This window comes from Atractosteus spatula, chromosome 9, assembly GCF_055471065.1.
Source record: "Atractosteus spatula isolate fAtrSpa1 chromosome 9, fAtrSpa1.hap1, whole genome shotgun sequence".
Taxonomy (NCBI): domain Eukaryota; kingdom Metazoa; phylum Chordata; class Actinopteri; order Semionotiformes; family Lepisosteidae; genus Atractosteus; species Atractosteus spatula.
In genome coordinates this window covers 40,799,806-40,826,255 of record NC_142714.1, presented here as the reverse complement: position 1 = coordinate 40,826,255, position 26,450 = coordinate 40,799,806, and the positions used below count along the sequence as shown (strand labels likewise).

At 37.6% G+C, this 26,450-nt stretch overlaps 1 protein-coding gene across 1 annotated transcript in view; it reads left to right on the top strand.

Annotated features, from left to right (window-relative positions):
- The window catches only part of chm (CHM Rab escort protein), an 89,119-nt gene that overhangs the window by 50,243 nt on the left and 12,426 nt on the right, over positions 1-26,450 (top strand). Inside the window, exons 10-13 of the mRNA XM_088925758.1 lie at positions 8,134-8,238; positions 11,118-11,181; positions 12,459-12,555; positions 22,249-22,350. Of these exons, the coding sequence (XP_088781884.1) occupies positions 8,134-8,238; positions 11,118-11,181; positions 12,459-12,555; positions 22,249-22,350 (368 nt within the window). The remainder of the gene's footprint in view (positions 1-8,133; positions 8,239-11,117; positions 11,182-12,458; positions 12,556-22,248; positions 22,351-26,450) is intronic.

The window sequence follows — 26,450 nt, the reverse complement described above, 5'->3', positions numbered from 1 at the left end:
GCATTTGACCCTGCTTTCACAGGGCTCTTGCTAAGAAGAAAAAAACGTTTTGTCCAGCGATGATAGAAGCCCTTTTTTTCAGCCTTTTGTCCTCCTTTGTAATCGGGAATCAACCTTGATTAAAAGTAATTTGTGTATTGGTCCTCCAAACAAGGAAACTGGGCCCAGAATATAGATACGAAATTAATTTTCTTGAGATAGGGCTACAGCTCCTGATCAGCCAAGCTTGGAAGACAAATCATTTCGGCTGCCAGGGGCCTAGTGATGAGTGATGTTAGTTTTCCTTGTGGCCTTACCTACACTAATTGATTTTCATCAGAAGACAAAAAAGCCCTCTGTTACTGCATTTAAAAAAAAATGAGTTCACCTAAAGTCTCATCAGATTAATCACTGCTGATAATGCATGTCATTTCGAGAGAAAGAGCTTTAATGAGTTTTAAGGTAGATTGTTGTCATAAACTAGGTTAGCCCTCTTTTTACTGAAAAGATAAATTCTTTCATCTTTACAGTGGTTGACCCCAGGCTAACAATCTTAATGTCACACTGGGGATTACGAGGTAGATGTCTGGGAATGTTTTTGTTGAGAATAGAGTGCTCAAAAACCTCTTATCCCTTCCTCTGATGGAAAGCGTTAGGTGTTTAACTGACCAATATGGTATGATTTGTCACAGACTGTAAGATTTTTAGTGCGTTTAGGTGAAATTTTAGAAAAGTAAAGCAGATGTTATTTTCGGGTACGTGAGCTCCATAGTACCTTAGAAGAGTGTCAGCTCCGGTTGGAAGAGGGGCGCATCTCTTACTAATGTCACCTGGGAAGTTGCAGGAGTGTTGCTGGCAACTGAGAGAGCCTTAGCCAACTAATCCCACCCCTCCCCTGGTAGTGTTCTGCCTATTGTACATAGCTGCTTGGGGAATCGGTCCACTAGCAACATGATCCAGGCTAGAGTCCATGAGTTCTCAATCATAGAACTCGGCTTGTGCTTCATTTTGAAGTTTAAAATAGTTTTAGTCCATATCGCAAAGAGAAAAAACTTGGTTAGAGCCAACTTTATTTTTTTAACTTCATTCACTTCAGTAATATTTTTATTGAAAATGTGATCTTGAAAAATAGGATATCAATTATTTCACAACTTAAGACAGTTGTGAAAGCTCAGATATTTGATCATGTGTACAGTTCTACACAGTGTGATATCATGGAAAATAACCATGAGTAGGATATCCCACTTACATATAGTATATGTATGATCCTTGACAGCACAATACACAATTTGGTTTTATCCTATGCTTTATTACCAGTATTGTACAAATTCATACAACAAAAAGTCTTGGGGGGCATTTTTAGATTCACAAAGGGAAATATTTCTTATAACAAATGGGAACAGAAACCATATGGAAATATAGATCTCCGCTAGCATCAGTGAAACAAGAACTTGTTTTTTTTTAATAGTCACCTTACTTCCTACACCATTTACCTTGTATTTTTTTTAATTAAAAAGAGGCCTGAAAGCATAAGCACGTAGGTTTGGTCTTGGCTTTGTCCGTGGCCACAACTTCTTTTCCAAACGTCTTGCAATTATGACTTTATTGCACGTCGGAAACTGCTACCCCTCCAGGTTCTGTGTTCGTCTTTGAAGCTCCATGGCTGAGGCTGTAGTTTAGACTAAAGAAACAAAATGTCAGATAGTGCAGATTAACCGCAGCGTTAATAAAAAAAAAAATGATTAAATGGATCTTTTTTCATTCTGGGGTGCAGCACCATAAGGAAATCACTGGGGTTATTATTCATCTACTGAAAGAGCTGGAAAATGTGAAAAAAAATGGCAAGGTGTCTAGGTCGCAGGATGATTTTAATTCTCCAGGTATCATAAATTACCCCCGTATGTCTTCTCTTATTATGAACATAAAACCTGAAAAGGGTAGAAGGAAATGAATACGGCATGGACATCCACCACTAACTACTCCTAACCAGGTGAGGAGCAACTGAGGTCACTGCAGTTTGTCCTCCGAACCCTGCCTGGGTTTGCAATGCAAGAGGCAAATTCCAGCCTCAGAGCGCTTTTGTTAAGGGCATCGCAAACCTAGAAGGTTGCTGGCAGCTTTGTGGTTTGCGTGCTGCAGGTTGAGTCTTGAGCATATTTGCATTTTTTATTAAGTTATTGATTGAGTACAGTAGCTGCTTACTGAGGAGAATATGTAGAATATGTTTCCTCCTGTTTTTTTTTTCTAGAGCAGTCTTAACCAAGTTTGAATGAGATCAGGCATTCTAAAGAAGTCGTGTTCAAAATTAGTGCTGTAGAATTTCAGAAGCTCGAGGTTTTTGCAAATAAACTTTGACATTTTTGTTTGGATAATCTGTATGCTACAGGGTCTCTTTTCTAAAGAGTTTTTAAAGTGAGCTACATACTGCTTTGCATTTATAATGGACTAAAACAGTGAATAGTTTAAATTTAATTAGAATGAATTATTTTAGCCAAACAGTTTAGATCAGGAAGGGATATAGCAAAAGTGACAGGGTATGAATGAAATTCGCAATGGGAAATATATAAGCTGGAATTGATATGCTTGAAATAGTTACTCTTTTCCTTCTAACCAAAAATTTTTATAAGCTACTTTTTAAAAAGTACTCTACTATTACTTCAAAAATCTCAAATAAAAAAGGGGAAATTAAAATTGTAATAGGGGCAAAAACTGCAAAACATTTTTTCAAAAGTACATTTTTCAAAAATATTACTTTATCACTTGTAGCCTGGTCTGGTCATACTGTATATCAGAAGTTAGGCAGAGCTCAGTCTGGTCAGTACTGCAATGAAGACCCCAATGGAAAACCAGTTGCTGCTTTATGTGGTGTTGGTGGACCAGTTCGTGGTACTCTTCCCACTGGAGCAGATATTTCAAGCCAATGCCCCAGTATGTTGACTTCGGGATATCATTAAATGATGGGATATCATTAAATATCCCATGGAGCTGTTCAAAGAAGCAATGGGTTGACTTTGGTATCCTGGCTAAATTCCACTCTGGGTTTGCAAAAATGTTTTATTTTGGTCAGGTAATTTCTCACTTCTCCATCTGACCTTCTGTGTATTGGAACTGCTAATATGTAATGCGTACCTTGTAATTCAGACAGGTACTGTACTTCAGTGGTGGGTGAAGTGGGGCCCTTCTAAATGTAAAACACTTTGAGATCCTTTGGGATTCAATGTACTGTACAGTACAAATGTAAGCAAGTACTAATTATTATAGCAGTACAAATATGAAAAGGGAAGTAAATTGTTGACACTGAAATTTAGATTAATGTTAGAATGACAAAGGAATCGCAAAGGTGCCAAATTATTATTTCATGCAGATTTTTACAAAAGAATGTGTTACAGAAAGAATTTAATCAGAACAGAGTGATTTTAGCATAACTAATACTGAGATGTTAGAGGGATCAGGACAGCGTAAAACTATTAAAATGCCAGTTCCTAATGATATTTTCCCAGTTGTACTTAAGGAAATGAGAGATACTATTCATAGAACCGTAACCAGGATATTTCAACAGTCAGTAAAGATGGAAGCTGTAACCATTTGTAGAATTTCAAATGTAATACTTGCTCACTAAAATAGGGATAAAACTGCAACAGGTAACAAAGTTTTAAGTCATACTTCTTTTGTTTCAAAACAGTAGTTAGCTAAATCTTGTTTAACTTATTGGAATTATTTGCATAAGTAACAAAATTCCTCTTGAGAGATTTCTGTGTGTGTGTGTGATAATTCAAAGGTAATATACTGTATGCACATGGACTGAGAACTGGCTTATAAATAAGAAAGGGCCATGATCTATCTGTGTTGCAGGAATCTCATTTAGGCCCCTTGCTCTTCCTGATCTATATCAATGGTTTAGATTTGGGTTAAATTTGCAGATGATATAAAATAGGGGTAGAGCTAAAAACAGGAACAGCAGCAAGAAAATTCCAAAAAGAAAATTCTAAGACAAAATCAGGGGCAGTGATAAGTGGGTAGATGCTTGGTAAATTATACTTCAAGGTGAAGTGATCCACACTAGCAGTAGGAACAATAATTCAGGAATCTGTGTTTGACACGGACCTGTGTGTTTATGTAGATTCTTCCAAATCCACATCAAACCAATCTTGTGAAGCAATAAAAAAAACACGTCATGCTTTATTATATGGCAAAAAGTGTGGAAGTTAAATTCAAGATAGATATGTTCAAGATTTCCAATGCTTTAATACAACATTTGGAATAGTAATTTACAGACTTTTTATAGAAACAAAATCACCTCAGATTAGAACAAAAGAGGATTGAGAGGAGATTTGATCTGAGTGTATAAAATCTTAAAAAACGTAGAGTCAGCCTAGGGGATGATTTCAGACTTGTTAGCAAAATAAGGACATAGGATACCAGGTAGAAAATACAAGGGAATTAATTACAGAGAGTGAATAGGAAATATATATATATACACAAAGTGGGGACTGAGGCCCAGTCTCTGGTTTGCTTCAAAAAAAAAGAAACTCTAAGTGAAATTTTAAAATTGCTTAACTACCAAAATACCAAATGTGAAAGATGGGTTAAAGTGTCTTGTTAGCAGCCTTTCTTCTGTTCTTATATTCAAAGTACAAGCTTCAGATTGATTATATGCTCTTGTTGTGCAAGAATCTGCTTGAAATATTTCAGGTAACACAAATGAACAGACTTATGATATTTTTTATTGAAGTCTGCAAGGCTTCTTTTACAGTCTACTTGCAGGACCAGAAAAGACTTTAGTATTGAACTATGCAGTTAACAGACCATAAAACCTGTTTTTTAAGCAACCAGATTATAACTTATCCTACTTTTGTGTTACCTGAATGATTTTTTCTTTATTCTGTCTTGTTTTATTTCTAAATATATGTGGGGGAGGAAAAAAGAATTCTTGCTATAAAGAATGTGACCATGTTTTTTTTTCCATCCTGCATTGTCAAGCTATCTGAACTAAAATGCTTTTAACATGTACAGTAGGAGCAGCACCTATATCTCTGTATGAAACTATCTTTGCTGTGTAAAGATTTTAGCAGAATCCTTTATACCTCTGAGCTATCATCTTCTTACTGACAGGTGAAGAACAAAATTCTTTCTGTGTACACTGTGACTGAAAGTTAGAAGTTTCATGCTCTTTGCTCCTAAGTGGGCCTCTAAATTACACCTATGATTAATGATTTAATGATTTGGCTGGTGTATTTATTCAAAGGGACGTATGAGTCCAGAGCTCTAACCACTGTTCCGCATTATTCAAATGGTGCTTCACAGTCAAGATTTGGGCGACAGGACTCACTCTCATGAAGGAGAATAATTTTCATTCTGTTTCCTTGGAGAATTATTGCAGTTCGTGCCAAAATATAAACTTAAAAAAAGTCCTTTTGTAATCATCTAAATATGAAAATTCTGATATTGAGCTCCTTGTCTGAAAGCTTTTCTACAAAGATGCTATACCAATAATGATGTATAACTACTAAAATGGACAATTGCTGACCACAGTTTTCATTAAATAAAGTAGTTAACAAAATGGGGTGCTGTTGAGATTAAACAGAGAGTACCTTCAATAATGTGCTGGAGCAAAAATGTGATGATTTAATATCTGTGTAAAGGTCAGATTTTTTCCCTTTTCATTATCTGACTTTTGTCCTGATCAAAGTGGCTATATTGTGAAACTTCTTTTCTGGTAAAGAAGTAAAATAAGTGAAAATGATCAGTTTTGCTTTTGGAAAGAAAATATTTTCTTATTTCCAGCAACTTTTGGTTTGATGCACATTAGATGCCGAGTTTCTTAAAAAGCATCTAAAGTGCCAAGTGTTTGGCAAAGTCCCCTTTGATCCTGTTAAGAATCTGTCTCAAAGAGCGTGGACCATTCTTTTGACAGAGACTCCTTTTGAAATGCATGTTTTAACTATTTGTCTGAAAGGCAGTAAAGGGCATTTAATCTACAGGAATAAGTGTTAGGGGACTGACATTGCAACAAGACACTACTATCTTGAAACCTGAGCTCATGAGCTGGTCCTGGACAAGGGTTTCTTATAAATATCTGATAGAAACTTAACAGAGGTTAAAAAACAAGAGGCAGCCATTTTGCTATCTATCCTGTTTGGTAGTTAGTAATTAATCGGAGGATCTCATGTAGCCTTTTCTTGAAAGAAACCACGATATCAGGCTGGGTAGTTTGTTGTTGGTTTATCTCAAGAAAACTATTTTCTTATTATAATATATTTTAATATGAATATATTATAACCACAATTGTTGCCTCTGCAGAGCTCCCAGTGGTGGGTGACCTTCTGTCTGAAGAAGGTATTTAATTTCATGCCATACAGGAAAATTCAGATTCTGGAATTTTTTTAATTTTTTAAATATTGTACCTTTTAAAGTATTTTATGTAATTAGCCAGGTTCAACAAGAAGGTGTGCTAACAAGTACATCAAGTTCAAATAATAAAAATGACCCCTTGTTCTACGTGGTTTTTGATTGTTCTGTATGTGAAGAGTTTCTGCATACAGTATATTAATGGGCAGAGTAGCCTTGATGTAGGAGATTGCCCTCTGCTGTAGCTTTATTATAGAAAATAATGTTTATTGCTGGGGCCTTAAACTAATAAACCATTATGTATGTAAATATTCGGTATCTGTAGTGCTCTTATCTGTACTGTGGTGTGAGCACTGGTGGCAGAAGTCGGCCATATCGAATCCGTTTACATTTGGATTGATGAGATAGTCAGTCTGGATTGGGACACCCAAGTAAATAAATCTTAATTTGCATAAACAGTCAATTCGTCAGTAAAGTATTATGCCCTGCTACTGTGTGCTTGCCTTTATTGTGTTGTGAAGTCCATTTCAAGGATGTCACCCTTAGCCCATTAGTTTGGATAATGAGCCCTATAAAGCACATTTATAACTCTTGACATAACAAGCAGACAGATTCTACCATTCAACCTTTTAATCTAAGGCACATTGAGAGAAGGTCATCAGCGAGCCTGTGCTCATGGTTCGTGTTTGAGAAATGCAGAGTATCTTCACGCACCTTTCCTTTCTGGACTCCACTAGGTAACACATGAGAAGCGAGCACAAGGGTTTTTAGTACAAATGAGTCTGATTATCAGTGCACTCTCTCAAGCAGTACTGCTTTCTAAGGAAATTAAACCCAATCTGGGTTCACTGGTAGCAGGATTTTCTCATCAGTTGTTGTTGTTTTTGAAAAGACCTTTTATCTGTCCTGAGAATACAGCAAGGATTAAGGAGGACTGGGCAGACCAAATACTGTACCTGCACTTATTTTCTGTACTGTACGTCTGTTGCCTGCTAGATTTTGTGATGCTTTTGTATGGATGTATGACAGTGTGGTGCTTTCTCATTCCTGGCTGCCACACCTTGTGTTGTTTGAAGCACTGCATGGCTGGGCGCACATTTAATCGCATGTCTTTCAGCCAGTGCTGATTATGACCCAGATGTATATTATGAATTTAAGAAATCCTAGAAAATTACTATGCGTTATCCTTTCCTGCTCTTAATAAACAGTACCTAAAAAAGCCTCCTGGTTTTTGCAGGTTCATTTACTGAGCTAGTCTTACTTTTAGAGTTGATAAGAAAACCATTATTGAGTAGTTAACATATTTAACTGTTGTTTTTTAGAGGACATGGAGCGAAATGATTGAGGCTGTAAATGCCTACATGGTGCTCAAGACTCTCACCAAGTGCATAGGGAAACAAATAGCAGCAGAAGCTCAATCTGGTTTGTGCTAACACACCTCTGTTTGCAATATGTGTTTGCAATATAGTGCTAAGTGAATCAGCCAGCTTGGTTAATTCATTGAATCATCCCAGATGATGTTTTCTAAGGTCCTAGACTCTCAAAGGTCAGTGTAAGGTTTATGTAACTTTTTATGAGAAATCAGATTACACTCCTTGTCCTAATTCTATCTTTCACTTCACCGCTCTGATCCAGCAGTGGAATCACACTCACTGTTTCGATATATGACAAGTGGTGAACATTCTTTAAAATTGACCTTTAAGTAGTCTGTTCCTGTTCCTTTTTGTAGCACTTAAGAGTGAGAACAGTAAGCTGTAATGAAAAGTTCAAGCATTGCTCTACAAATACTTTTTTCTACATTTCTAGATGTGAAGCTGTAATTGACACAAATGGACACCGAATCGGCTGCAGTCACTTCATTGTAGAAGATGGCTATTTGACAGAGGAGCAGCTCAGAAATGTGCAGTACAGGTGAGTAACTTTAATGAGTGCTATTTCAGCCCCTTGTCCCACCACTGTTTTCAGTGTGACAGTAAATGCAAGGTTGTAATCCAAGATTAAAGAAACAGCTCCTTTTGTCTAGGCTGATATTGATATCTAAAGATCAGACTATCAGCCTGGAGATGCTTAAGATAAATGGTAGTTTGTTTCAGATGAGATGTTAATGTAACAAGCAAACTTTTAAATGATGGGTGATGATTACAAGATCCAATACCTAAAATGTTTTTAACCTGAATTTTGTCATTTTAAGACGGATATATTTAATAAACCTAATAAAATGACCCAGTTGCTGCAAAAAGCAGTGTTCAAATAAAATGTAATTAAACATTTTTATGTTTTGTCATTGAAGTTATTAGACCTTGTATAAAAGAAAACTACACTATGGTTGAATACTAAAATAGTGTCATTTGTAGTGGAGGCACTGTCCCCTTAAATGTTCCCATTTTTAATTTTCTCCTTAGCAGTAAAATATTATTTTGTCACCACCAGCAGCATACACCCCCCAAGGCTCAAATTCCTTGCTGTGTTTTATTGTAATCAACATTTTCAGTTGTTTTAAACCATTCTTCCATCACTACTTGATTTTCCAAGCAGGAGGGGAACAACTGACTGAGTACAGTACAAACAAAGCCTCATGGTTCTCTCCAGCCCATGACTGTAGCAAAAGACTGAGCATTCACTACCATTGCAAGACGAATGTATGCTTTTTGCGTAAAACTCTAAATTCCAAATTCTCATACCATGAGGGCTTTTAATTTAGCTCTGCATTTGGCATTTTTTTTATTTCAGGTTATTTTCTTTTAATGAAGAGTGCTGTCATGTCTCTGCCTAGCTGCAGAGCAATAAGAAGTTTTTATTACCTGAAAATGTTAAACCGCACTGCAGACCTCTGCATGTACAGTGCTGCCTTACAATTATTGCTTCTGCCACATAAAACTCCTAAGCCATCAGGCACCATTTAACGGTTTTCTGTATCCAATCACATGCACCGGAACTTTTGTTCAGTAATTGACAAAGCGATATTTTTCCTTTGTGGCATTTACGTGGTCACATGTATTTATCATCATATTATCTTAAAGGTTACCTGGAGGTAAAATTATTACATATCAGCCCTTAAGATGCATTAATTTTCCTAACATTAAGACTGCCTTATAAAGGTGTCTCTAGGATTGGTTAAGACATTGGTAAGGATAAGCAGGATTTCAAGGGGTCTGTAATGAATAACCTAAACTCACAGTAAATCTTTGCAGATATTAAGAAAAGTGGAAATACCAGAAGATTTCTAGTTTGTAGTAGTATTAAAATCTGCAGCTTTATTGAGGCTGTTACGTAATCACACACCTTCAGCCTGGAGTTGAGAAATATTTTGAAACAGTTGCCCTCAAAATAACTTATTTAGGTTCCCTTTATCTTGTGGTGTTTTGTCATCTGTGTTTTTCCCTGAGACAGTTTTAGCAAGTGCAGAAATCAGTGAAGCATGTCTCCTCTTTATGTGTTACTTATGCTGTGTTTTTAAAAACCGCTGCACCTCCATAAAGATAACATAAGGGTACAATTAGACACAAAATTGAAACACAGTTCAGACACCAATTCATGTAATCCTGTATTTTGGTAACCGATGGAAGTTACAAGAATACCATTACTGAAAAGACTCCAAAAATTGATTTTGGAAAATTACATTATTTGAAAAGTTTCAGGTTATTTTCATGGTAGTCAGGTCTGTATCCAAACCAGTCAGTGGCAACAAAGGACTTTCTATCTATTCATGTTATGAATTAGTTTTTTTCCTTACAGTAAGATGTTTTTTAATTGCCAATTGTCAGTTGATGAAAGTATTTTCAAAAAATGTTCTTAACTTTATTGGATACAAGTTTTTAAAGCGCTATAGAGCTTTTTTTATCTTGTTTTGCCTTTGTTGAATCCTGATATTTCTGCTGTGATGGACTTATTTTGAATAACACCATTTAGGTTATTTGAAATAGTTCTAAGAGTTTTTATGGTATTTAAGTGATTTTACCAACCAAAGTGAGCTTTTTTTCTATTTTGTCCACATTTCTTGAGATCCACTGAAAAATACTGCGTGTGTTTTCTAGTAAGCACTTAACTTAACACACCCCCCCCCGTTTTGTATTTTCATTTGTTGAGTATGCAATCAATTAAAAGAGGCTGAGATGCTTGTATTGTTGTCTGTTGAATTAAATACTGCAGCTCTTGAATATATTGTTCAACTCCTGAAGGTTAAACCTTTTTTTTTAATGTTCTCATTCTTTGGGGTTTTATCACATCCATAAATTTTCACATTTAAACCTATTTCTTCAGTTTTTATAGCACTTGCTCTTCCTGCTAATGACCTGCTTGAATTCTGTCCTCATTTTCTTCAGTACAAGTGATAACAAAGATGTGCTTTTTTAACACATTAATGTCTAGAATGCAGTATGTTGTGATAAACTATTATTATCATTATTGGCATACTGGGTGTCATATTGAGGTGCATACCGCCTTTGAAACACAAGACTGTTCTCTAAGCCTGTAATTAATATTCAGTTCCTGGCCTCGGACACTCCATAGAAGAGCAAAGAGTAACCGCTACGATGGCCAAAATGTGTTAAAGATTTCTTTATGAAAACACTAAGTTGATTGTGTAATTTTTAAATACGTCTGACAATTTGAGCAGCTGGGGATTCTTAGGACATCTGAGTTACCTAATTGACAGCTGATCCTCTACGCTGTGCTTTGTCTGTATTGTAATTTGTGCTCCGCATTTTCACAGGCACCTTGCTTAAGCACTTCTCATTGTGATTTTCTTTGTAATAAGTGATATTTGTGTCATCTGTTTGGTGTGTTCACAGGTACATTTCTCGAGCAGTTCTCATCACAGATCGCTCACTGTTGAGGGCGGAGTCTGATCAGCAGGTATCAAAAAGTAGTATATGACCAGCTCATCAATGATCACAAAATATATTAAATAATTTGCAGCATTTTATTAAGAAAACATGGTTCACTTTAAAAGTGTCCAATTAATAGCATTAAATCCAAAAATATCAACACTAATGTAGGACATGCTGCTATACTTATTGTACCTGTTCAAGTTTTTGTATTAAAATGGGTTTCATTGAATTGTCTTTTTATATTGCTCTCGTAATTGGTTTAGTATTTGATGAATGTTATCACCAGCATAATTTTATCTGAGTAGGATGGAAGCTAACATACCTGTATTTGACACAACGATATAGTTTGTGATTAACTGTAATTTGTGTGAATGTAGAAATGGAAAACAATAAAATAAAAACATATTAAAAAGGAATACATCAGCAGAAAAACGTGGATAATATATTCTTGAATTGAACTTAAAGTCAATACTTCCTTTATGGGGATTCTTTGTAGTTTAATAGTTTCAGCTGTGTCATAAATCATATTTGTTTTAGGTTTTTCATATGAAAAAAGAGAAAAGGCTAATTTAATTTATGCTGGGAGAAAGTAAAGCAGAAAATTAATTTCTGTTTCTTGACATACTGTGGAAATTGAATATTCCAAGGTGGTCTGACAAAATGTAATTAAATATTCAGTCTATTTTTAATTAGCCGTTCGTCCTTCTAAGTGACAGCATGTGGATGTTCCCAGATTAAATGTGCAGACTTGCCTTTGCTCAGATGTTTGCTTTTTGTGCTCTTTCCATGTTTATGTTTTCAACTAAGACATTTCAATTTATCTCCAATTTCATTTCTAAAGTGAGCAATATGTCCCCTCTTTAAACAGCAACAAAACCAAAACTATAGAAAACTAAGACCTAAAATTCTCTAATCTGCTTCAGCGTTTGCTTTAGATCTTGCTAGTTCTGTTTTTGAACTGTTCAGACTTCAAACACGTCTGGAAGCCAGTCTCTGACTGGGAGCAGTTGCTTCTGCCGGTCTCATAGGCTGACCCTCCATTGTTTGTCTGGCTGTTTTAATGCCTGGACTGGGACTCTGCATTGTGTAAGCCTAATTATTCCACGCTGTTTTCTTCCATAGATCATCTGTTTTCAAATGAGGGAAGGGATTCGCATACAAACTCCTGTGAAATTTATTTATGAGCCCAGCCGGTTACCTGGCTGCTGATGTAATTGATTTTTATCTTTGTTGGTTTTATTTATGCAGTGTTGTACGGGGGCAGATTTGTGATTTGCTTCACTGTGTGCTGCTGTTCCACAGATTTCCCTGATAACGGTTCCCCCACTGGAGGCCGGGCAGCCTGCCGTCCGCATCATTGAGCTCTGCTCCTCTTCCATGACCAGCATGCCAGGCACCTGTGAGTTTATCAGGACAGGAGATGTTTGTTTGTTCATTGATTATTGATTTGATGCTGATTTACTTTGCTCTGGGACGAGTGTAAAAAACGGTAATCCACAGCCTGGCCCTGGACAGCTGCAGGGCTCTCCGAGTTGTTTTTGCTGCTGAGCTCTTGGCTGCTGCAATGCATGAATATTGAGCTGAATTAGACGTGTATGATCTTTTTTTCTTTATTTTTTTAGTTTAAAATCACTGGATATTTTTGTTATAGTCACCCATTTTCAATAGGCCAAATGCATATTTTTTGGCATCTTGGATTGGAGGTGCCGAATCCCATGACTGTGGCTGACATACCCACCTTCCAGCCACTTATCTTTTAATACGTCACAGGCAGCAGGGTCCCATACTGGAGGTTCGGTAGAATTGGAGCAGGGGAGAACCATTCACTGACAGCACAGCATGTCTGAACGCTCCAGGTGTCACTGTGCTGGCAGAAAGAGTCCTGCCTGACTCAGTGGCACTCAGCTAGTTCTGGGCTACTTTCAGAATTGGTCTCGAACCCTTGATCATAGAGATCGACTTTCACTGGGGTGAGCACCTGTGCCAGTTGACGCACTCAGTAAGCCTGTTAGCTTAATCTTTTAAAATAAGATAAGATCACGTTATTGGCCATATACAATTTTTTGTATTAGGATTTTTTTTTCACATACCCCAGCTTGCTCTCCATGAGACAGCATAAGCGAGAAGCTTGGCGTCAGAGCACAAGGTCAGCCATTTATATGGCGGCCCTGGAGCAGTTGGGGTTAAGGGCCTTGCTCAGGGGCCCAACGGAGTAGGATTCCTCTGCCAGCTGCGGGATACGAACCGGCAACCTTCCAGCCACAGGCGCAGATCCACCGTACCCCCCTGATTGGAGTGCCCAGTGAATCCCAAATCACAGGAGGCCTCCAGGACTGGGGTTGCAGATGAGTACTCTAATGGACTGGTGCTACAGATGTTCACCCAGTGCTGCCCTGGTAATGCCAGGCCCTTCTAGGACAATGACATTAGGCCTTATAACAGGCAGCTAGACCAATGCAAACAGAATTTTGTGTTGTTCTGCGCCAATGTGAGCATGAGTTGAGCATTATGTATGAAAAGCAGACACTGTGTCTGGGCAGACAATTGGCAAATGAAAATCAATGTAAATAAGGGCAAAGTAATATGTTCAGGTTGCAAAATTGTACTCTTTAAACTTGAACTAGAGGAAAACACCTATAAAAGTGACTTGGGAATCTGTTAATTCATATATTGTTCTCCTCTAGACAATATTGGGGATGTACTGGGGAAGGGGTCAAGACAAAAGAGTTAGAAAAGTGTTACCCACAGCTCATTTTGTAGTAAACGTATGCAGTTGACACTCTCTTAACAAAAACACAAAGCCATGGTGAGCATGTGAAAATCTTTTTTACATCTCAATAGGTGTCTTCACCATTTAATGCACTTCTGTTGTTTTTTTTTTTCCCCTCGGCTTACAGAACAGTTATTTGAACATTTTAGGAATACATTTTAAATGATTCTAATACATTTTTATTACGCATCTAAAATAGAATGACTAGTTTCATTTCCTTTGTTGATTTTGTGAAAACTGTATTGAATCATCAGCTAGCTACTGACTGGGAATGCCTTATTTTAAGTGAGATCTCTGTATAGTGAGAAATTCTAAGATAGGGGTAACACGCTTCGAATGAAGTTTACTGGATTTCAGTTCTGAAATAACTGTCCTCATTTTACTTTTAAGCTGCCTAGCTGTGGTACTTAGATTACTCATTTATGCATTTGATTCTGGTCTTGTTGGTTACATTTTCCTGTTTTGCGTTTTTTTTTTTTACTCTTTCCCGATCTGAAATGCCAAATGCAAATGTCACTTGGCTGCTCCTTTGAGTCAAGAGACTGATGATCAATGACTGCCCTTAAATGTGACCTTCCAGCCTCTTCTCTCTTGACAGTAGTGTGTTACTGCATTGAAGGGGATTGTGCTGTGCTGGCTTTTCCTGCCCAGATTTGCTGCCTACCCTGTAGACCTCATCGTGCTGTGATAAGCCCAGACCTGACCATTTTGTCTTCTGCGCCAATAGGAGTTTAAAATCCATTGTTGGGCCACCTCTGATTACAGGCTGGGATTACATAAATATTCTTGCAGTGCAGGTGGTGCTTTTTTGTCTACCTGCAAACCACCCATAAGATCAGCTTCCTGTAAAATGTATTTTTATTATGTCAAATTACATGTTACCCCAACTGTTTCTCTTATCACAATGTAGTCTTCTGTAAAAAGCAACAGAAAATGAAAATGAGCTTTATGGGAATGTCAGCTGCAGTCAGAGCATTGATTTTTTTTTTGGCGCATACTCCAATTAGTTGACAATATTTGGAAATGTCATTTATTAATTCAGTGTTGATCGTTATTTATTTTAGTTTGAAATTGATTTGGAACTGAATTATTAACCCTCCCATAACAATTAAGATGAATATGTCTAATCTCTGCACATCAGATCGTTCCTTCAGCGAAGGCTGCAGTGTAATCAGTGTTTCTGGCTCAGTGGAACTGAACTCCTTCACTTGCCCGGCGAATTGAGTCCATAATGATGGAATCATGAAGCAACATCATTGCTCTTCCTGTTAGAGGTTTCACTACAAGATAAATTGTCAGAGCCCCTTTAACTAATGCAGTTATACCTGACTGGATCAAATGCAATCAAAATGTGTAATGATGAGCGTGACAGACACTGGACTTGGGACCCCAAGACAATGATGTGATTTTTTATTATTGATGCGAAAATGAAATAAGGGAAGGTGATTTATAGTCAACTTTGGCCTGGAATGGCTTCTGACAGCCCCAACATCATTACATTTTATGAGAACATGTCGTTTTCCCTTTTCCGATTTTCGTTTGCGGCGCTTTTGATGTATTCCATGCTTACGGATGAGATTGCTTATCTCGGCATGTGAGATCTGGTATTGATCTCTGCGTCAATAGCAATGCCAGCCCTGTCAAAGTAAACTGCCACTCTTGAACTCTCTCCCTCTCTGTGGTCTGCACTGATAAAGTTATAGTGGTGTGTTTCATTCTCTACACCTGGTCGTGTTATCATTGCTTGAACAACACATTAGTATGTTGAGCCTTAATAACTGCATAAAGACATAGTAATCTCTTGGATGTTGAGATTATGTATCAAATCTAGCCTATTTCCTGTCTAGGGAACTTTTTTTCTTTTATGTATGTTTCAACATTCACTTATTCTTTAATTATTTTTGTGTTTTGTGAGTGTTACAGTTTTTGATCAATTTGGTGGAAGCAATAGTTCAGCAAGCTACTGTGTGTCCAATTCTTCACCGCAAGTCACAACGATGTTGCACAAATTTGCAGCTCAAAATTGTTTATTAGAGGTCAGTTTGTTTGACGCAGATTAAGTCTCTTTCTGTTAAGAGTAGAAGCTGCAGGCTGTGAATTTTATGCGAGAGGTTATGAGGCTTCACCTCTTCCATCTGTGTTGTCGGAGAAGATGGTTCTGGACTTGGAGGCTAATTCAGGTTTTCCTCAATGTCAGTCTTCCTGGGGCAGCTGCGCTTGGTGGCAGTGCCTCAGCTGTTTCTCTGTCCCTGCGGAATTGGCTGCTTGAGGAGATCTATAGAGCCATCCCATGTTTCAAAGATGAACACTTATCCGTTTTTCTAATGGCAATGTATTTACAAGACCTAGAAAAACACAATTGTACCACAAATAATATGTACATGACCTTAAGTTAACAACCTAGTATTTCACAAAAAAAGTTTTCAAAATTCTTAAGCATCTCAGTGCAGTGAATTTGGTTAAAAATGGAAGTGCAGGGTTCTCTTTCCCTTGTGTTTAAGCTTAAAAAGGGAAGAAGAAGTACATTGCTGTCCTTTCATAGTTTAAAATGAGGCTTATAGGGGAATCCAGTGAGGCCAGGTCAGGGTGGGGAGGTATTCTCACCTGGGCAGGTCTGGCCTCCGACCCAGTTTTCAGAATTACCTAAATCATTAAAGAGTGCCGGTACCCTATAACATAGGGTTCATGTGCATAGGAACTCCGTGACCCACTATCAGAGAGCAACATGTCCTAGCCCTTTAATTAAATACGGACTTGTTTTCACTACAGTGGTAAGAACTGGATTTTGACACCAAGTCATTTACAAATCAGTGGCAAAAATCAGTCACGCATTAGATGTTGTCATAGGAATGGCAAATGGAGCAAACACTGTGGTAGTATGGAGTGGTTTTTGGCACAAGAAATATTAATAAGGAATGTCCACCCATTTTCTGACTTCTTCATCCAGCTCGGAGTCTTCAGAAAGCAGTGTAGGCAAGGCAGGGTGCACCCTGAACGGGACGGCACTCTAACACAGGGCAAACGGACACAAACATGCACACACTGACACCACGGCCAGTGTTCCCATATGCCTGTTTGTCTTTGAACTGTTGGCGGAAACTGGAGGATCCGGATGAAAACCCGTGTGAACGGAGAGAGAACGTACACAGATCCTCACAGAGAGCACCCCATGTCTGGAATTACTGTAAAGCCAGGGCCCCTGCATCGCACGGCAGGAATGCTAGCCACCATGCCATCCAGTGTGGAATTTGACAGCATTCAGTCAAAATAGTTATATTATACTTTTTGGAAATGTGTCCTAAGAAACCCTCCATCTTTTTGTATATTGTGAGCACGCAGAAGGGTCAGATCAGGTTTGATGATTTAAAAAAAATTAAGTACACTTTGCTTCATAGGATGAGGCAGTGCCTGAAGTGATGATTCTTGTGAGTTTGATTGAATGCAAAGAGATTCAAATTCTGTATCACACTCTAATAATGTTGACACATTCCTTTAAATAGATGTTCATGTTCTTGCAATATTTCATTCAAGAGCATCCTAAGTTTCATTATCAGTACCTGGTAACTTTTTGATAAATGCCTTAATACACATGGAAGCAAATTCATCTCTTAAGCTTCTAAATGCTTCATGCCAGCTACTGGAAGCTAAAAGAAGAGATTGAGCGCATTCAAAGGAGGATATAAGCAGTGTATATATACTGCAGTAATATGTGAATGTTAGAATCTTGCATTAATACCTCACTGGGCCTATAGGTGTATAATATATGTACTGAAAGCAATGTCTCTTGAAATGAAGGCTCATCGCTTAGGTAGGAGTGTGGACTTTAATGTTAGACTGGTCCTACATGAATGAGGCATATCCATTGTCAGCCTCATCTGAAACCTCTCAAGCTCCAAATGAAAGAACAAAATAATGCATCTACATCCGTCAGAAAATTAAATCTTTCAAAAAGCTTGATGAAAACTGATGGGATTTGTGCACTTAGATTGATTTAATGTGAAGGCTTTTTTTAGACCCATACCAAAAAATACACATTATGTTAAGGGATGTTTTAATACTCTGAAGTTACAGTTGTCACAATTGAAGACTTATATGCATTAAACTGGAACACTGTCAGTCATTATCCTTATGAACATAGCACATTAAATATTTTGCCAGTTTATTTAGTTCTGCTCAAGCTTTAATACCTTAATCCATTATGAAATCTGTGAATTGAATAGCTGTTGCATAGTTTATTCATTGTTTCAAAAGGATTTAAGGGTCCTTTGCTTGCTGACTATCAGGCCCATCTTGGTAAAGAAGCCACTTGTTTTATGTAGATCAGTACCCAAGTAAGGAACAGATAAACATGTGGTGATACTCCTTCAATACTTCTCAGCAAATCTGTCTCAACTCAACTTTAGCCAGCAGCCATATCACGCTGCATCTCACAACTGGCAACCCACTGAAGCTAATCAGGTGTGAGCCTGGTCAGTACCTGGATGGGAGACCTCCTGGGAAACACTAAGGTTGCTGCTGGAAGAGGTGTTAGTGGGGCCAGCAGGGGGTGCTCACCCTGCGGTCCATGTGGGTTCTAATGCCCCAGTATAGTGACGGGGACACTATACTGTAAACGGGTGTCGTCCTTCGGATGAGACGTAAAGCCGAGGTCCTGACTCTCTGCTGTCATTAAAAATCCCAGGGCGTTTCTCGAAAAGAGTAGGGGTGTAACCCCTGCGTCCTGGCTAAATTTCCCATTGTCCCTTACCAATCATGGCCTCCTAATAATCCCCATCTATGAATTGGCTTCGTTACTCTGCTCTCCTCCCCACTGTGGTGAGCGTTCTGGCGCACTATGGCTGCCGTCGCATCATCCAGGTGGGTGCTGCACATTGGTGGTGGTGGAGGGGAGTCCCCATTACCTGTAAAGCGCTTTGAGCGGAGTATCCAGAAAAGCGCTATATAAGTGTAAGCAATTATTATTATTATTAACTCTTCAACAGTTTGAAGTGGTGAAATCCCAGTGGCCATCTTTGCTGTAGTTTTAAGTCCACAGATTCGTGAATACTTCCACATTTCTGTAAGACACTTGAGAAGCATGCTGATGTGTCCTCAGGTTTATCAATGTGGGGCTGTCATTGGCACCGCAGTGTGGGCTGTAGTATAAATGTTTTAAATACCCGGAGAAAGTGATGCCAACCTGGACAAATCAGAGCTTAGGGACAGAAACACTGCAAGAGTTTTCCCACACGGCTTCTCAATGGTGCTATCTCCTAACCTTGAGGAATGAGAATATCCCTTAGGCCCAGTTTTCATGTGAAATAGTATTTGTTTTTGTGAGGTTTTTATTCTTGAGTGGACCATAACATCTGTGCTTTGCTGCTTCCACTGGACATTGTGACTGAGGCTGCTTTTTTAGTTCAAAACCCTTTTTGGCACAGTTTTACTGGGGACATTCAGGATGACTCATCTTAATGCTCAGCATGTTTTGAGGTCTGTTTTTCTGTTTAGACAGCAGTGTGTTCACTGCTCTTTGTGCTAGCTGGTTGAGTTGCACTTAAGTGGATCTGTGCAGGAAAACATGAATGGCACTTAACAATGCTTCTACTTATTTCCATTTCTTTTTGGTTATGTAGATGAATCCTTTCTGCATTGGGAGTAATCTTTCCATATCTGCTAAATCAACACCTCGTACTAGGTCATTATATTTTCAATATTCTAACATTGTACACGTGTCATGTTTGTTTTTCTCATTAGCTGGAGCTTCATGGTTTTCCATCTGTTATATTTATTAGGTTCTCTTTGTAATGTTACCAATAACTGTATGCACACCAAGTGCTGGTTGTTGAAGCCATTGTCTTCAGGAAATGAGAAACCTCACTTTGACATGGTTGGCTATATTTTAACTGGTGTGACACCCTTATCTTTAATGATTTTGACATGCATATTTCAAATATGCGGTTTTATTGTTAATAATATGGAATGTAAGTCTTCTGTTAAGAAAAATAAGTCAAAAAATCTTTTAGACATGCACTGCAGGGGAAAGTGTCATCAATAAATGCACTAGAAGAAAAAAATGCAGCCTGTACAAGGAGACATTACCAAAAACTACTCCCTACCAGAAATCTACAAATACAAATTTCCTAAATGAGAATGCCGGGAAACAGATTTCATAGATATGTAACAGAAACTGTATTTTCTGTAATAGATTAATCAGAAACTTTTGGCTGTGCTTCAGTCATACTTAATGATGTGAGAGGTCTGTTTTCTCACATCAGAGCTACATTTTGACTTTGTTTCTAAATCAGAATCATGTGGCCGTGAAGTCACTTGTGGTTTGCAACACTTTCCTAGGGCAGTCATAAGAAAAGAAAAGCATCTATCTTGCAGGATTGAGATATTGTAATTAAACATAGTGCTGTGGTGTAGAATATCCCTGCAATTCATCTGCTTTGTGAAGAGGTGGAGAAGTGTAGACTTTGCACTGTACCTCTCCCTGCCAGCACGCTCACTGGAGTGTTGCATGACAATTATTCACTGACAAAGTCATTTTTCTTAAAAAATAACTCTTCAAGCTATAAAGTTGTTTAAAGTAAAAGTAGTAGTTTTAGTATTTGAATACTTTTCTAGATAGGTGTAATAAATAGTACACATTTTGAGCCGAGTTCTGGATCCCTATTCCTGGAGAGCTGAAGTCTTGCAGGTTTTATAGGCAACATTTAATATTCAGCAGAGAGAACAAGTTCAATTATTTATTTATAACCCTCTTGTTCTTCAGAACTATAGTTTTCGATCCCTGATACAGAAGAACATTCTTTTGAAAACAGCTTATTTAACTATGCAATACTTGAACAAGTAATATAATAATAAACTTTATTTTATATAGCTCCTTTAAAGGTGGCTTCTCAAAGCGCTTTACAGGATAACAACAACAATAAATAAGAAGAATACACAAGATAAAACATAATTACAATATATGGAGGAGACTGTGGATGGTGGTACTAGGTAAAGCAGAGGGGTGAAGAATAGAACCAGTTAAGTAAAAGCTTTTCTGAAGAAGAGGGTTTTGAGTCTGGATTTGAAGGAGTTTAGAGAAGGTGACTCTCTGATATCCTTGGGGAGAGAGTTCCAGAGCTTGGGGGCATAACAGGAGAAGGCCCTGTCACCCATACAATGTAGACGGGCTTGGGGGACAGTAAGGAGAGCAGAATTAGAAGAGGGAAGGTTGCGAGGTGGGGAGTAGGGCGGTAATAGTTCAGACAGGTACCAAGCCATGGAGAGCCTTATAAGTAGATGGGGTTGTTCTTACTATTGTTACCTAGAAGGAAATCCTCAGTTCACAATTAAGTGTCGCCTGGAGTGTACATGTTGGTCTCCACCACTGTCTTCTCCAGAAAGGCAGTATCTCTAATAAACCTGTCTCAGGTGATCCCTTTACCAACAGGTAAGGGCAATTATACACAGATTTTTTTTTTCTTTGAAATTTCATCAGTACTCAAGAGAGAGGAACACTTTTAAAGAAAGCATAAAAAAATGCTGGAGAGCTATCTAAACCTGGGGCAAGTTGGAAACCAAGTCCTTATATGGGATTTATAAGGACTTGCATTTCCCCTTATCTCTTTTATTGTCTGTAGTTTCTTGAGGGGGATTGTAGTCTCTGCTTTGAAGATCATACCTAGTCACACTAGGGAGGTAATGCGTACACCCTTTTTAATGGTACAGTAATTGTTTGGGAGCAACCAATGAACAGTAGATGAAGGAATGAAGAAAAGTGGAAGAAACTTGTCTGCAAATTCACTGACAATAGTAAAGTAAAAAGTTTTTATTTTTTACAGTCTTCTGAAATCTGGGATTGTCAATAATTTGTATTGCTTTGGTGTATTCAAGTTAGACTTGGATTTCTGGCAGCAACTCCCAAACTGGTTTGTGAGAAAATGAGACTTGCAGACACTATCCTCTGTAGCTCAGCTGTAGAGCCAGTTATTTGACAACCTGCAAGCCCAACAGGCCTGAAGGAAGAGCCGGAAGTGTTTGGATGATTAAGGCCTCTCTCAGCGACTTCCCTTCTTTAAGGTGCCTGGGAGGACCTTGACTGACTTGTGCTTTCTCTATCCTGGTGGTGCTGTGGTAGTTGTGTGCTGCTAGCTAGGCAGTCCATGTCATGTCATGTAATGATACCCAGCCTCAGTTCAGCAAAGATGACTGGTTCCAATAAGCGCATTTACTGTTCAAGCCATTTGGCAGATCCATGCTGTGCTATATTTGTAAAATGGATTTCCATTACTGCATCACATTGCACGTGACTTTCTGAAATTGTAAATTTGTTTCTCTTGTTGTTAACAGACCTGGTCCATCTTACTTGTCGGTCTTCTGGGACAGCTAAAGAAGATCTTGCTCCAGTTGTGTCCAGACTCTTTTCTGAATACGGAGAGTCCGAAGGGAATGGTAAGAGTTCAGTGTGATGTTGTTTCAGTACAGTGTCTGGGAATGGTATTAATCCCAATGAAGATGTTTTGATCTATTCAATATTCTACAATGCTCACCTTGCGCAATAACTCCATTTTATTTCATAACATTATAGTTTCAATTTGCAAAGAGGTAAAAAATAAAGTAAGTAAATCTTTCCACACAGAAACAGCTCAAACTCTTTTATTCCTTGCAAAAAAGAAAGAATAGTTTGGATGTTTTGCATTCTTATAGAATGTCTAGAAAAATAAAATTGAAACTAAAGTAAAAGTAACTCATGATTTGGCATAGGACTGTTAATTTGGATCTGTTTAATAGTTTAAAGTCTTGTATATGTTATTACTTTATTTTCACATTCATTAGCTACTATTCATTGCCATCCTCAAAGGTATTAGGCACATACCCAGAAAAATAACTCAGTTTTAGATAAAAGGTTATAGCAAACTACTACATTTAAATTGATATTAATTTAGACAATATTTGTAAGTTTATTACGTGTATAAAAATGACTTGTTTAGTTAAAACACTTTTTTTCAGCTCTCTGTTGACTGAGGTAATTTGTATACAAACAAACAACACCACCAAAAGCAACACTGGCACAGTGTATCCTAAAAGAACTCAGCGTTAAAGAAAGCAGGTGGAAGGCCTACAAAACATTACATCTAGCGTTGTATATTTTTAGTTCAAAGTAAAATAGGAGAACATGTCCATTGATTTCAATTTCTATCTGATATGCAAGAATGTCATGGTTACCTATGCTTTCATCCCTAGCTGTAAGTCCATTTTGAGAGGAAGATACTACACAGAGTGTAGAGCTGTGTCAGGATGCTCAGGATAACCTCTCTCTCCTAATTCCTCTTGACTGCAAAGTACAGTTTATGCTGGTCCAGAACCAGGTTATACTTTACTATTGCTTTAGCTAGATGCCACTTTGTGGTCCCTGCTTTTACCAGGGATTTAGTAAAGATAGTTTTAAAGACTTTTTTCTGTAAATGTGTTAGTTGCAAGAAGGCAGGTCACAAATAAATACCTACTGTATAACCAGAAACCCTAGCTGTTGATGATCTGGTTTTACTATGTATACTCTCTAGTCGTTATGTAAAATCAGAGAAGTGATCACATCAAATTTAAGGAATACTAAAAGAAATCAATGTTCAGATCGATAAATAAAAAGTAGTTATACTGTATGGTACCAGAATGAAGTACTCCCTGATAACTCCTTCCATAAATAAGGATATAACTTGGTTCTAATTCACACACAAATGGTTTCTTTTAGCACAGCGGTGAAGAGATAGGTGCTGTACTAAACACATTTCTCCATTACAAGGCTCTTTTTAGCTGATAACTGTAGTATTTAAGAACACATATACTTTCATTCTGAGTTGAGAGTCTACAGATTGTATACGTTCTGTCTGCTCACATTAACAATAGTTTAAATAACCCCCAGCAGTTTCTGGTGATGTTAATACAGTGTAATTTCACATTGTTTTTAAATTAACATCTGAATGAAGAATGTCATGATAGATGAGCTTTTTTTTTTCTGAACAGATCAGACAGCATCCCATTGTTCCTATTCTATAACCTGCCCTTAGTGAGTGATCACTCATTCTCAGTTCTTGTTGTTTCAGTAAGGATTTGCTTGCTGCATGATTATGGTATATTAACACTCCCACAATGCTGTTTCACAACATCCAAAGCAAGTCTGTGATTTGGCAAGGAAAAATCTGAAATCTGCATACCCTCCTCATCTATGATAGGCAGCAGTTGACTTTTTTAAACATTCTTCAACAATAGTCAAGAACACTGCTGTGTTATTTGAAGACTGGGTACAGTTAAATGCGGAATACAATTCATTGTGTCAAGCTCTTTTTTAATTGTTCTTTTCCTTAGACTCAGCTGCACAATAACAGGAGAATACCTCCTATGCCACAAGAGTGTATTGACTTTCTAGAAGCCATCCAAATAAAACATTAAGGCAATTCATGGAACAACAAAGACTGACTGCTGTGTCAGTCTATGTGTAAAAAACTAAGCCAACTTCTTCATAGATTTCCAGTTCCACTTAAAATCTATCATTTCACTTGCTGCATTCCTGTTTAAACTGTGTAGAATGTTTGGTCAGTTGTCATTATATGTAATTGTATATATTATATATAAGCCATTCTATATAGCTGCTTATATCAGGAAATTGTCTGTTTTCTAATGATGTTCTCATTGTGATGAAGTTGGATATGAGCTATTTAGACTGCTGGATAACCTTATTAAAGAGTCAATTTTCTCACTAATAATAATAATATGCTTATTGTTGTTGTAATTAGATAAATTATTCTTAGATAAATTACCAGATTTCAGCACTGCAAACAACCCAAAGAACAAATATGAAGTTAAAATAAGGAAAAATAAGCTTATTTTTATTCTAGGAGAAATCCTGACAGCTTAAATAATTGGATGGCGTTTGGGGTAATATTTATTAGAGGTGAAATTAGATGTACCACTAATAAATGTGACTATTAGCAGGAGTGTGCCAGGAACAAAGTGAATTTATTAGGTACACGTCCCATTGATTACCATTATATTCTGTCAGTGCCTGTAGAATTTGGCGATTAAAAAGCTGAGTGTGACCTTAAATATGACCTTAAATTGGATTAAATTATATGTGAACAGCAACAGCGCCTTAAAGATTGTATTCCTTCAAGAGAAACTGACATGGAAACTGCAACAGTGGTGTGTGTTGTGTTCTTAAAGTATAAATCTAAAAAATAATTAACTTCAGGTGAAAAGAAAAATGTGGTGCTAGGTTAAGACAACCTTTTTTTGAGTTTCACCTGATTTACAGTATATATAAGTTTTGTAAATTCTAGTCTTCCTAGGCACTTAATCCCATCTACACCTGTAAAAATGATTATCAGAATCATGTTTAAGGTCATCTTTCCTAGTTTCAGCTCAGTTAAGTTGGTTCATTCTTAATGAAACAGCAGTGGGAGCTATTATTAAGGTGAGGGTGCAACAGAACATGAAGGTAAACCAAACTAAAATGGCAAACCCTGTGAATTACTGTATGTTATAAATACCAGTAAAGGTTTATTCAATGCTGAGAAGAAAAGAAACATGTTTCGGCTGCGGAGCCTTCTTCGGATGTATTTGTATGTTATAAATACTATATGCATATACACGATATTATAAAGCAAGGCAGCTCCCTACTTCCACCACTCCTGCTGTATGAAGCCATTTAGAATTCTGGACTATATGATGCCTAGTATGAAAAGTGGCTTTTATTTAATAAAATACTTAAATTTGTTACTGATACTGTATAAAACTATGTTAGTTAAATCTTCTGCAGAAGCAGAAAGAGAAATGTTTTGTGGTAACTGGTTATCTAGGAAGTTAGTAAAGTGGGAGACTGGATGTACCTAGGATGATTTTAGTTGAGACTTGACATTGTGGAATGAGCTTCAGCGTTTAAGTAGCCCTGAGTCATTGCTACACACTCATTGGTGGCAAATCAGTATAATTTCTTATCTTTTGTAACTTACAAAATAGGAACATTGGTGTAAGGTGTTACTAAAATCCAAGGGTAGTGCACAGCTGTATTGTTAGGCTACTTATTGAAGGATAAACCATCATTCTGCATTGTTTATGCAAATATCCTTGAATTTCTACAAGTCCGTGTTATTACTAGAGTAGGCTGCAGTCACAGCACCAGCACTGCTTGATTTAATACGGATGAGTCCGTGCTTTCAACCCCCATTCCACTGTTAACTGTTAACTGCCCGTTTCTGGACAGGATAATGATGACAGTCTTTTACATGATTGAAACTCTCCTCTGTTGGAGTCACAGAGGTCCTCAGGTGCAGCGAGCCTCTGGAAAGCTAGCTTTCACTGCTACATGGCCCTTTTTATCATCCGAATGAGGTAGTAGTATTTTAATTAAAATGTCAGAACAAATACTGTTAGAGTTATTGAGGATGAATCACCAGATCAGAGGAGCAGTGGGCCAGAACAGGTCAGAGAGCCAAAGTCACCTGGATTGCTGTACTTCATTCGTTTCACTTGTGGAAAGGGGGGTGGAATTAAGACAT